Source organism: Protopterus annectens, chromosome 8.part1 (assembly GCF_019279795.1).
Source record: "Protopterus annectens isolate FY-2018-M chromosome 8.part1, PAN1.0, whole genome shotgun sequence".
NCBI lineage: Eukaryota > Metazoa > Chordata > Ceratodontiformes > Protopteridae > Protopterus > Protopterus annectens.
In genome coordinates, this window is record NC_056742.1 from 487,466,159 (window position 1) to 487,478,977 (window position 12,819).

The following is a 12,819-nucleotide window of genomic DNA, read 5'->3' on the forward strand; positions in this document are numbered from 1 at the left end:
GTCAATGAAGACTGAAGATGATAGGTAATTGTTGTTGCGGTTGTGGTTGATGGTGTTGGTAAAAGAGAGTAAGGCAGTGGTAGTACTGTGGGAAGGTCTGAATCCATGCTGGCTGTTAGCAAGTAGACTGTTTTGGAGAAGGTGGTTAAGAAGTTGTTTGTGGATACATTTCTCCATAATTTTGGCTAGAGGTGATAGTAGTGCTATTGGGCGATAGTTTGAAAGGTCATTACATTTCCCCCTTTGTGTAGTGGGATAATGTGAGATATCTTCCAGATAGAAGGGGAAGATTCCTTCATTAATAGATCTATTTATTAGAATAGAAATAGGGTAAGCAATGGCTTTGGCTCCAATTTGCAAGAATTCAGCAGGAAGTTTGTCTGCAGAGGGGGTGGTAGGTTTAAGTTTTTGGAGCAGAGATGAGACAAAGGACGTAGATACAGGTTGTAAGTGAAGAGTAGGAGGAGTATTTGTGGTAGGTAAGAGTAGTTTAGAGGTGTCAGGAGATAGGTGACTAGCAAGAGTTTGGATGGTATTAGTGAAGAAAGAATTGAAGTCATTGGCAATTTGTGTGGGATTGTCTGGATTAGAGTCCTGAGGGTTGGGTGTGATAGACTGGCTTGGGGATAAGAGATTATTTATACTAGCCCAGAATTTTTTAGGTTCATTTTTGGAGGTTTGTTGTAATTGAAGGTAGTAGTTCTTTTTGTCTGTCAGTATGGCTTTTTTTGTACTATTCCTAAGCTCTTTGAAGTATTGGTGGTCTGATAGGTTTTTTGTGGTATGCCATTTTGCCCAAGATTTGTTTGAGAATTATTTTTTGCCTAGTACTGTTGGTCAGCCAGGGTGCTGCTTTAGCTTTGGTTCTAATAGTATGACTTGGGGCATGTTGATCCAGGATAGACAAAGTGGAATTAAAGTAATCTACTGCCTCGTTAAGTGGGAGATATTTTATTGGGGACCAATTACATAGTCTAACTCAGTTAGAAAATGCTCCATGTTAAATTGCTTTTTGGAGCGTAGGGTTCTGTAGGTAGTAGGTAAGATTAGGTTGGTTTTATGTCTAATAATATATGTTAATGAGTGGTCACTTAGGTCTTCTGGTAGGGTACCTGCTTGGTAGTTCTGTTGGGGAGTATTAGTGAGGATCCAGTCTAAGGTGGTTTCATTATTGTTGGTTTTGTTAGTTCTAGTAGGACTATTGATGAGTTGTATGAAGCCATAGAGGTTTATATGGGAGGTAGGATTTGTATTGTTACAGGTAAACCAATCAATGTTAAAGTCACCTAAGACTAATGTTTCTTGTGGGAGGTTGGTGGAGAGTGAACTGAGGATACATTCAAGGGTATTAATGTTATTTCCTGGAGGGAGATAAGCACAAATGATATTTATAGCTTTGGAAGTGTTGAGTTGAAGTTTGGAGCTGATTATTTCGGCATTATTTTCTACGGTAAGAGTCAGATTGAGATTACTAAGCTGGAATTTTGTTTTGTATAAAATTGCTACCCCTCCACCCTTTTTGGCAGTGCGATCAAGTCTAATGATGCTATACCCAGGTGGAGTGATTTCATTGTCTTTAATGGTTGGCTTGAGCCATGCTTCAGTTAAACATAAAATGTCAAATTGATGGATTTCTAGGAGGGCATGGACGAGTGATTTTATTGCAAGTACTTCGTATGTTTAGATGGGCAATAGAGAGGGAGTTGCTAGATATGGAAGATATTAGAGAATGAGGTTTGTCTTGTTTTTTGTGGACATTGGTATTGGTATGGTGTGGGCCAGGGTTAGGATGAATATCTCCGTCCAATAGTGAGTGGAGGAGTTTATAATATTTTGCTAGGGGAAGTTTGTAAATACAGTTAAATACTTTCCTAGTTTTTAGTTTGCTTGATTTGAAGTGTGCTAGTCTGTGGTATTTAGCTAGTGGGTAGTTAGGCTGATAGGTGAGATTTAAGAAGGTGAGAGAGAAAGGAGATATAGATGTAGAGGTGTATTTAGAGGGAAAAGGAAGAGAAGAGTTAAGTGGGTATTCGTAGGATGTAAAGAGGTAAGTAGTGACAAGAAAAGATAGAAGTGATAAGGAGATAAGTAATTTTAAGTTGCGAAGGAAAGAAAGTTGTACACATTGTAATGATAGGGATAGTGAACAAAGGGATGAGAAGTAGATTGCTCCAGATGATTTTGATTGCTCCAGACTGGCCTCGCCAACACTGGTAGCCACTCCTACGAAATGTCGCACCTTCCTCCATGGCATCTGCCTCAGACACCTTACTTACTGTCTCAGCAGAACAACCAAATTCAGAAAACTCCGCTCCAAACTTTGAATCTTGCAGCATGGCTAAATCACCTAAATTCATCCTTAGCATCCCTCAGCAAACCTGTGATGGATGTCATTTTGGAGGCGAGGAAGGCCTAGTACTAGAAAATTTTATGCTGACAAATGGAAAAGATTCTGTGCCTGGAATCTATCTCAAGGGATAAGCACAGCAGTGCCCAACATTCCTCATATTTTACAATACTTACCTGAGATGCTTCACAAGGGCCTGTCCTTCTCTTCCATAAAAATCCATGCCTCAGCCATTTCAGCTCATTACAACACAGAACCTCCCCTCTTCTCTCATCTGCTAAAGCAGCATCTCAGAGGGGCCAAAAACATAAGACCACCCAGGAGAGCTCCAACCCCTGCCTGGGACCTCAATTTTGTACTGGAAAAGCCCTCTCCCTCCTTTCAAGCCAGCTGCTACTGCAGACTTAAAATTTCTCTCCTGGAAAACAGCTTTCCTTTCAGCAGTCACTTTAGCTAGAAGGATTTCTGAATTACAGGCTCTTATGGCAGTGGAGCCTTTCATCATTTTTCATGCGGACAGGGTATCTCTCGGGACCAATCCATCCTTCATGCCCAAGGTGGTATCCAGTGTGGCTCTTAGACCATTTGCTAACTTTCTTTCTCAATCCACAGAACAAGGGGGAGAGTATTCTGCATTCATTGGATGTACACAGACAACTTAGATTTTACTTAAACAGGACAAAATCTCAAAGAAAATCTGAACTGCTGGTGGCATTTGCTGCAGGGGCAGAGGGAAAGGCTATTTCAAAGCAAACCATTTCCAAATGGATAAGCCATTGTATTTGTTTCTGCTATATGCACCATGGAAAAACTATCCCCCAGGGGATCAGATCCCATTCCACCAGGGCTGCATCTACTTCTACAGCCTTTCTCAGAGGTGTTCCAACCAGGGGCATTCTAGAAGCTGCTACCTGGAGCTTGGTTCATACATTCACCAAACATTGCCATTTACCACTTCTCTAAATCCAGAGCTAGCTTTGCCACTGCTGTCCTGCAGGGCCTTATAGCTGGTCCTAATGCTGTATAATTCCTTCCACCCAACCATAGCTTTGGGAATCTACACAAATGTAATGACTGCAACAGTGAAACACTAAGAACATAGTACAGTTTTGTACACTTACCATAAATGTAGATGTTAGTGTATTCATTGTTGCAGTCCTGGTTACCCTCCCTCCAGCCCCCTATTTTTCTCTGGCTATACCTCTACTTTCTTTCAGTATGCTTAAAAGCTCTTTTGGTGTATTTGCTTTTGGGATTGGAGGTATTTTTTTTTCTGTTTAATTTTATTTGCTCCCCATTTGGGGGGCTCCTGACATCTGGGGCAAGAAAAACTGATGTAATGGCATTGGCTTCATGTTTTATACCTCTGACGACCTGACATCATAGAAGAAGGGACAGTAACAGACGCAGGACTCGAGGCTTTGTTAATCAGGCCGACTGAGGGCAACCTGCCAGCAGATTACCCAAATGTAATGACTGCAACAGTGAATACACTCTAACGTCTACATTTATGGCAAGTGTACACAACTGTACATTCTGACTTCACCTATAAACTCAAGTGCTTCTCTCTCCTGTAATTTCAGGATGTCGTATTCATATGCTGCTGTATCCATAACATAAGGGTGTCTGCCTCTGGTTGACTTGTGCGTCCGGCCATTTTACAAAAGATAGTTGCTATTGCGAAGGTACATGCAACATCCCGTGTCTCGCAGCGAACATCTGCCATAAACAGACGTCTGGTATAAAGTTGACGTCAGCAAGCACCTACCTCAACTTTTCTGCCACCTGAGTGACTGCTAGCTCCGGTTGTTGCTCGCTTGAAGTACTTTATGTTGTCCGTATTCCGATAAGTACACCATAGGGGTTTTTAATTATTTTTTGCTACTGTGCTTTGAGTTCATGTCAGGTAGAAAAGGCAAGTGTCTGTATGGAAGGCAGATTCCACTTAAAAACTCACGCAAGCTCTGCCTTTTCTGTCTAGACCAAGACCAGGACCACACCACTTGTGAAATCTGTCAGGCCTTTGTCCTCAAAACCCTCAGGAATCATCTTGCCATGTTAAAGTTGTATCTAGAGAACCAGCACTTGAAATGTCTCAAGATATGGACCCGACATTGGGAACCTCGTAAGACCCACCCACAAAAAACGCCAAAAAATCTCAGCCTGATCTAGTGGCTGCGCTCTCTTCCATCTGTACTTCTCGAGGCCGGTGAAGGCTCTGAGTCAGAGTTGGAATGTGCGGACCTTCCACTTGTGGTTACTCAGGTGGAAGTTGTCAGACTGAGTTGCAGGTGTCCGACTCAGTTGCTGGGGGAGGACCTAGACTTGTTTCAGAGGGCCAACACGGTGTTTCCCAAATTATTGTCCCCAAAGATGTTCAGACGTTGTGGAGTGCCCACTGGTGTCCAGCCCTTCGTCCCTGCATTGCATCACAGAAACTTCTGTGTCGGAGGCCCACAAAAAAAGAAGCAAAAGACAAAGGATATATTGCTCCTTCTCTGACGTCTGTACCATCTGACCAGTCACCCGACTGGCAGTCGTTTACTCGAGGCTTGAGTAAAGCCTTCCTTGCATTATGCCAGGCTCCTGCCCAGGCCCCCTCAGCTTCTACTCCTAAGGGTAAACTACTTACTGACTTATCCTGTAAAGAAGAGAATTCTTCAGAAAATTAATCCCTTTCTTACACTTCCTAAAAATTGCCTCCCGTCTGGGGTATGCTTCTCCAGAGGAGGAGTCAAGTAGTACAGATTCCCCAGGGGAAGACATTTACCTTTGGAGAAACTGTTGTGCAGATGAAGGACTTTAAGTGGGACTGCAGCTTCTCTGGTTACGGAAACTCAAGAGGTATTATGACCTCTTACAGATGAGTCCCCTAGCCAGTCTGCAGTCCCTCCTGTGCATCCTGCCTTTTTAGATTGCTTCCTGGCTGCCTCTAAAAATCAAGATCCTCTATCCCTGAACCTAAGTGCCCAGACAGGTTTTGCAAAGTCCTTGAAGATGCAGAATTTCTCTTTAAGGCCCCTTCTGCAGACCTTTCCACCATTTCTGTGGCTGCAGAGAGAACCTCCAAATTTTTACCTTCCACTTCTCTTTGGCAAGGAGAGCAGATTAATGGAACGCCTAGGCAAAAAAGTTTACACGTCTGTCACTTTAGCAGCGAGAGCCATTAACTATCAGACGCACATGGCCAAATACTCATTGGCTCTTCTTTCTGATGCTATTAAGCAATCTTGTGACCTCCCAGATTCCATTGTCAAGGCCAAAATCTCTAGTCTCAAATTCGTGCAGTCAAGTAACTAAACACTCCATTTAAGTACAGTTATGAAGCAGTCAAAGGATCCTGTAGAGCTGCAGCCTCAGGGTCTGTCATTAGGAGATATTCCTGGCTTAGGCTAACAGCCTCTCCCTGATGACATTGTCAAAACTTATGGATGCTCCCTTGGACAACAAAGCTTTGTTTGGTTCAGCAGCTGCTGAGACCTTTAAGGTCCCGTAGAAGAAAGGGAGAAGGGTAAGGAACTTCAGGGGCTCACACATTTTTTGTCTCCCCATTCCCCACTTTCAGAGGAACTATCCAGCTAAAACTACATTTGTGAGAGGGCCTTCCAGATAGATGCCATACAGAGGGAAAAAGGATACCAGGGAGCAGACCTCTTCTGGGTCTACTCCCTCTACCCCTGGTCCAGAGCAGCCTTTTCAGGCTAAGCCTGGTAGTCTGTGACTACCAGCCCTTAGATCCAGACATCTGTCTGTCGCGCTCTGTCTGTCGCGCTCTGTCTGTCGCGCTCTGTCTGTCGCGCTCTGTCTGTCGCGCTCTGTCTGTCGCACTCTGTCTGTCGCGCTCTGTCTGTCGCGCTCTGTCTGTCGCGCTCTGTCTGTCGCGCTCTGTCTGTCGCGCTCTGTCTGTCGCGCTCTGTCTGTCGCGCTCTGTCTGTCGCGCGCTCTGTCTCTCGCTCTCTCGCGCGCTCTGTCTCTCGCTCTCTCGCGCGCTCTGTCTCTCGCTCTCTCGCGCGCTCTGTCTCTCGCGCTCTGTCTGTCGCGCTCTCTGTCTGTCGCGCTCTCTGTCTGTCGCGCTCTCTGTCTGTCGCGCTCTCTGTCTGTCGCGCTCTCGCTCTCACTCTCGCTCTCTCGCTCTCGCTCTCACTCGCTCTCACTCGCTCTCACTCGCTCTCACTCGCTCTCACTCGCTCTCACTCGCTCTCACTCGCTCTCACTCTCACTCGCTCTCACTCTCACTCGCTCTCACTCTCACTCGCTCTCACTCTCACTCGCGCTCTCGCGCTCTCACTCTCTCGCGCTCTCGCGCTCTCGCGCTCTCACTCTCTCACGGAAACTGGTTACCCAGGACTCTTGGGTCCTCTCAATTATAAAACAAGGATATTTCATGGTGTGGGACACCAGACCCACTTTCAAAGGCATTCCTCAGCCCCCTTGAGACAAAATGGCTTCCTTTCCCCCAGTTCTGCAGGATCTTCTCTCTCAAGGCACAATTCAAGAGGTACCTCCTCAATTAAGAGGAAACAGATTCTACTCCTGGATGTTCCTGGTACCCAGGAAAGAAGGCCCCCAGAGACCATTTCTTGGATTTTTCCCATCTCAACACCTTCCTCCAGGTCCCTGCCTTTTTGGATACTCACTTCCAGCTCTCTTTCCACCTAATCCTCTCTCAGGCCTTCTTGGTGTCCGCCAATATAAAAGACGTGTACTTGCACATCCCAATCCCTCTGCTTTTCAGTGGGTTCTGCACACTTTCAGTTTTCTACTTTGCCATTTGGTCTCTCTATGGCCTCAAGTGTGTTTACAAAGTGCCTAGCCCCAGTCATTGCTTTTGCCCAGAACACAGGGGATCCAGCTCTTCTCCTGTTTGGACGATATCCTGATCCAGGCCCCGTCCACTCGATTGGTCTTGCATCACCTAAACTTCACCATCTCCGTCTTGAGAGGTCTGGGATTCAGAAAAGAAATATCCTGCACGGAAGTAGTTGCACGGCCAAAAAGTAACCTCAAATAAAAACAAGCCAGCAACTGTGCACTGTGTATATATTAATTTTATTTCTACATAAAGCACAAGAAAAAAAAAAACGTTTCGGCTAAGGAATTAACCTAGCCTTCATCAGTGTAATACAAGACATCTTGTGAACATGTATATACTATATCCTTAATTGATACTGAGATGATATTAGTGGGCTCATAAATATTCATTTAAGCCTGGGCTAAACAGCCCTCCCAATTTAACAATCCACTTTACCATTATAGATAGGTTGAGAGGATAGAAACCAAAAAACTGGATGGCATACAAAATTGAATGCAATGGAAAAGTGAAAGGATGCTGTAGTGTGTTGTAAAGTATGTTTGGACAAAGCATTGCTCATTCTTTTATGTTTAACATCAGAAAGGTGTTCAGAAATACGTAACCTAAGGGGTTTGGATGTTTGTCCAATGTAGAATGCATGAACTGCAGTAGAAGGATTGGACACTCGAAATTGGCTATAGGTGTGAGTGGGTGGTGCTGAAGAACTACTGTTGCAGGGCTAGCCATAGCCACCTAGTAGTGTAACCTTTTGCTCCAGGTGATTGTGACTGTTGAAGTGACACCCTGCCCCCATGTGCAAAAATGGGAGGAAAGGCTTGTGGATGAATGGATGTAGACTGAGAATTGTGTTGTCTGCGTGTACTGTTAATGTTAGTAAATGGTCAAGTAAGAATTCAATTTAAGACAATGTACCAGACAAAATGCAGTCATTTGGTTTTGGACCAAGTAATGGGCAACTTGACAAACCGAGAACTCCGTATTTGCTTTGAAAAATGTATTAAGATTAAAAGATGTTGCATTCGAAGTAGCAGTTTTCCTTTCACAGTTATGGGGTGAACAGTGTCACCTTGATTTACTCTACATGTAATTTTCACCTTTTTTTTTTTTTTTTTTTTTTTTTTTTTAAATAACGCCTGGTACAGTCCTATCATTAGTAACAGAGCTGCACGTGTACTTGGCTAATGCAAAGCAGAAGTTTTGTGTTTTGATGGATGGTTACATTTTAAACACAGTAGGTGTACCGGCTTTGATTTTTGTTAAGTCTGTTTTCATGGTTTTATCTGTTTTATTAGGACAAAAAACTGACCTTCACCAAGGGGGTGTTAAAGCCGAATTTCCTTGTGTGTTGCGCAAGTGATGAACCCTCTATGGAGTATGTCTACAAGTTCTAATCGCAAGGTAAGCCACACTTGGTATTTGGTGTCGTGCAGGGCTATTGATCCTTTCTCACATACATTTGGGTGTGTCTACTAAAATGAAGATCAATTACACAAGTGTCCTTTTCTAGTCTGTAAGTAACCATATGGTCTGCTTATTAAACATTTCCCATTTCTTTTTACTTGTGAACATCTGTACTACTTTAGGCTTTTGATGTATTCAATTTGCCACTTATTTCTCCTTCTCTGTATTTTCTTTGGTTTGTATTTTTCCAAAGGCATGCTTCAGGAAAGAAAAGCCAGAGTATTTGGATAAGTGCACATAAATACTTATACATTTGGATGAAAGTGTCTCAGCTGCAGCATGGCATGTCTTTTGTGTATGAGGGGTCATTTTACCTTTCTAATTTTTTCCTTGGGGAGACCTGACAAATTTAAATCCACTTTAAAGTGATTGTCTATTACTTTCCTTCAAAAATACCTACCTGAGACATACTGATCTGAAGCTTTGGGTTATTTCCCTCTTCCCCCTTCCATTATAGAAAGGATTCTCTTTTTCAGTCATGGAAACAACTGGACATAAGGAATCCTCTTAAAGAAAGCAGACTAATTAGTCCTCTCTGGAAAATGATGGGGGTGCTTGAAGAATGTTCCAGGGTGGTTAAAATTTCAATCCCCTCTGCTTGCTGAAGTTGTAGACCTTTACACAAAACAATTTACTTCTCCCACTCTGTTCAAGCACTTTGATCAGCATCTTGCATAGTCTGTTTCCAGGCTTCCTTGATAAAGCCTCTGAGATGTTTTTTTACCAGAATTCTCTGTTTGGTCACAGAAGGTTTTGAGTGTCCATCACAAAACTAACAATTGTGGCACTATACCCAGTTATAACTTCAAGGGCACTATATACATTTGTAACTTCATGGCACAATAACAGCTGCTGCAGTTGGTGAGATGCTGGGCTGCCTCTGATATCTGAGGGATTAAAGCAGACAAACTTGCTTAAGATTGAGGTCCTGTGTAATAGTTTCTTACCTGGACATTACCCATGCAAAATGAAGGGCCCCATCTCCTATAGAAGCATGCAGTCCCTTCCTTCAGTTTCTCATTCTGCTTGGATCCTCCATGCTGAGGAATCCACATGGGTGCCAAGCTTCCTACTTCTGCGGTGAGAATCTTGAGGTCTGCAGCCAAGGCCCTCCCCACCCAATCTTGACTTGTCCCCTCTTCTGCAGTTCAGACTTCCTGTAGAAGTAATCTTGTTTCACTAGGCTGGGACAAACTATTGCCAAGGAGCCCCTTCCCTTTCTCTTGGTCCACTGTCTAAATTGGACATATTCTTGTCTTTGCATATGTTTATTGAATGCGGCAGCATTGTAGAAGTTTACTGTTCTGATGTCCTCTTGGGCACTGGAGCAGTAGATGGTGACCCAAGGTTAATAAAGGAAGAGGATTACAATCTTATTGGGAGTACTCTTCCCTTCGTAAATCCTGTAGGAGACAGCGTTTCTACACCAATGCAGCTATTATGAAGTGCACAAATTGCTTAGTGTTTGCCATTTGTATTATTGCCAGAAGCTTCTTGGATGGGAGTACAGTTGATGGATGTCTTTTGATGCGCAAAGATTTGAACATTTCACAAGAGCAATCTGTGCTTTCAGTATAGAACACTGGTTTGCTATCAATGTGATAGGGTATCCATAGCAGTCTGACAGAAAAGAGGCAAAGCCAAAGTTATAGTAGAGGATTCCTGATGAGAGTGAATTAGAAAGATATCTACTTGTGTAATTAAAATGTGGTGTTTGCATATTTACAGGATTTGTTGCAGTACAAATGTATGAGAGTGGATGGTAGAGAACACGATGGAGAGAGGTGTTGATCAGTACATGTAAAGGAAATGCAGGAGAGAAATCTGAGAGAAATACCACTGATAAAAACTGGTGCAGAAAATTAGATGGGGAGATAAGAGCAGTTTGCCTAACTTGTGCAGCTGAGTGAGGCACAGATTTGTTTCAATCTTTTGTATTTGAAAACTAAGCAGACAACATGATTTTACTGTAGTGCTATAGAAGTTCTGAGCACTTCGGTCCTTAAAAGGATGCTGTACATAGGTATCCTGTTTTATTGGAATGCTGAGGTTTCACAGAATGGTGCAACCTTACCTTGCTGCTATTTGAGCTTTCAGATCATTGTGATTTTAACATCTTTATTAAATTATCACTTAAGATATAGGTAAACATTTACATAACCGAGAACATTAATGCATTACCAGTTGCAAACCAACATCACATATATTTTATCAATCCAACATTACCTAAATTGATCTATTTTCTGCCTTCCCTTAAACCTCTCTCCTCCAAAACATTATGCATGTGTTCCCACAATTTTTGTTTTTGCTATGTAATTTAGTCGTACCCTTCTCCAAAGATCCCACTTCGTTCATTTATCTCTGTTATGATATTCAATACTTCAGATACAGTTGGTTTAGACTTTGATTTCCATAGTCTATTAATTACTTTTTTGGCAGCCATCAGAATTAAACTTGTCAAGGCTAGATGATTCAGATCCTGTATCCTACCTCAAGATTTCCTTAGTTACACCCAGTTGTTCACCCAACATTACTGACCAAATACGTTGTGTGGAGTTTCTAAAGTCAGCCTCTTTCTTCCCCATCACGCAGCCAACATTTGGCATCTACATGATGAAAATCTCTTTGGAGTCTGCTTGGAATAAAATGGTTCCCATTGTTTCCTTGTGAATTGCTTGGTCAGTTTCTCTTAATCTTTTCTAACCTTGTGATTAATTCTTATCGTGCAACATTTTGTGCCCTACTAGTTTATCTTTTAAAACTGCTGCTTCTGTTCTGCATTCAACTAAACAGTCTACCAGAGCAGGTTTTTCACTTGGGATTCCCCTGTCCTTTTATCTGCCTATACTCCGATATCCATCCGTGATAAGGAAGGCAGTCTCTACTCTGTAGTCCAAGTGGCTTTTTGGCCTCTTCCCATTCTGTTACCTTTCACGCTCTAATTTGTTTTCAGTACCTTGGTTCCTTTGCCAGTTTTCTGCAGTAAATTATAGCTCTTTTACCTATTTTATGTACCCCTTAATTGCAGTCATCCCTATTACTAAAAACTTCTTTCTCCATTCTTAAGTTTATCTTCATTCTTGGAATACTTTGCTACCCATAATATTCTGTAATGCCCCTTCTCCTTAAGGATCTGCATCCAAAAATCCACACTTTTCTTATTTCATGAAGTCCCCCCCCCTCTTGTTCCATCATCATCCTTTTCCGCTTTGAATTATAGCTTTCTGCTTGTGTTATGTATATGCGCCTCAACTGTGTAGCCTAAAAATATCCCTTTAAATTCAGGTACCACCTTGCCCTATTGGAAGGATCAACTTACCCCCCCCCTCGATAAAATCCTTCAGCTCTTTATTACTATCCACAGCTTCCCCTCTGACAAAAATGTTTGATCTGCTTAAAAAACAAAATGGACTAAAAACATTTTACTGCTTGAATTTTGCTATCCATATCCAAAAACAATAGCTTCCAGTTTCGCAGTTTTTGTATTATCTTTTTAGTCTCTTCCCACACATCCTTGGCCGCCATAAATGAATTATTTTTAATCCATACTCATAAATACTTTGCCCCCCCCATAAATATGGGTATTGAACCATTTCATGTTTGGGTATATAGTTCACAGCTACAGTCTTTGTTTTGTCTTCATTTAATTTTATATCCAGAAAAGAAATTAGAATCGTTTCAGAAAGTTCCACAGCACACTATATGTACTGTTCAGGTTCCATCTAGTACAAAATATCTGCAAATAAAGCCACCTTGAATTTCTGTGTCCCTTATTTTCTTTGTCAGTGGCTATAAATTATAATGCAAATAAAGGGAAAAGGGGACACTGCTGCCTGGTTCCTCTGTTCAAACGACTTATTGAAAACCCATCCCACTTCAAGTTTTTGCCTACAATCCCTCATATCCTCCTAGTTGACCTTATTGTGTCAGGGAATGCAAAGGCTTCCATTTGCCCTACTCATAAAATCCCAGCTTACTCTGAATGCTTTCTCTACATCAAGACTTAACAAAACCAGTGGTATTTTCTTACATTCTGCTTCTGTCTGAATCATCATTGTGTTGTTAATGTCAAATGTTTGCTTCCCCTCAACAGAACAACGTTGCTCTATATCTGTCAATTCTGGCAACACCTTTGCCATTCTTTTAGCTGTTGTGAACAGCAACACTGTAGTTGTGGTTTAAAATTGAAATGGGCCTC

At 42.3% G+C, this 12,819-nt stretch overlaps 1 protein-coding gene across 1 annotated transcript in view; it reads left to right on the forward strand.

The window, feature by feature from the left end:
* Positions 1-12,819, forward strand: part of LOC122810159 (AKT interacting protein) — a 379,674-nt gene that overhangs the window by 166,431 nt on the left and 200,424 nt on the right. Inside the window, exon 2 of the mRNA XM_044081634.1 lies at positions 8,453-8,558. Coding sequence (XP_043937569.1) covers positions 8,517-8,558 — 42 coding nt within the window. The 5' untranslated portion in view covers positions 8,453-8,516. The remainder of the gene's footprint in view (positions 1-8,452; positions 8,559-12,819) is intronic.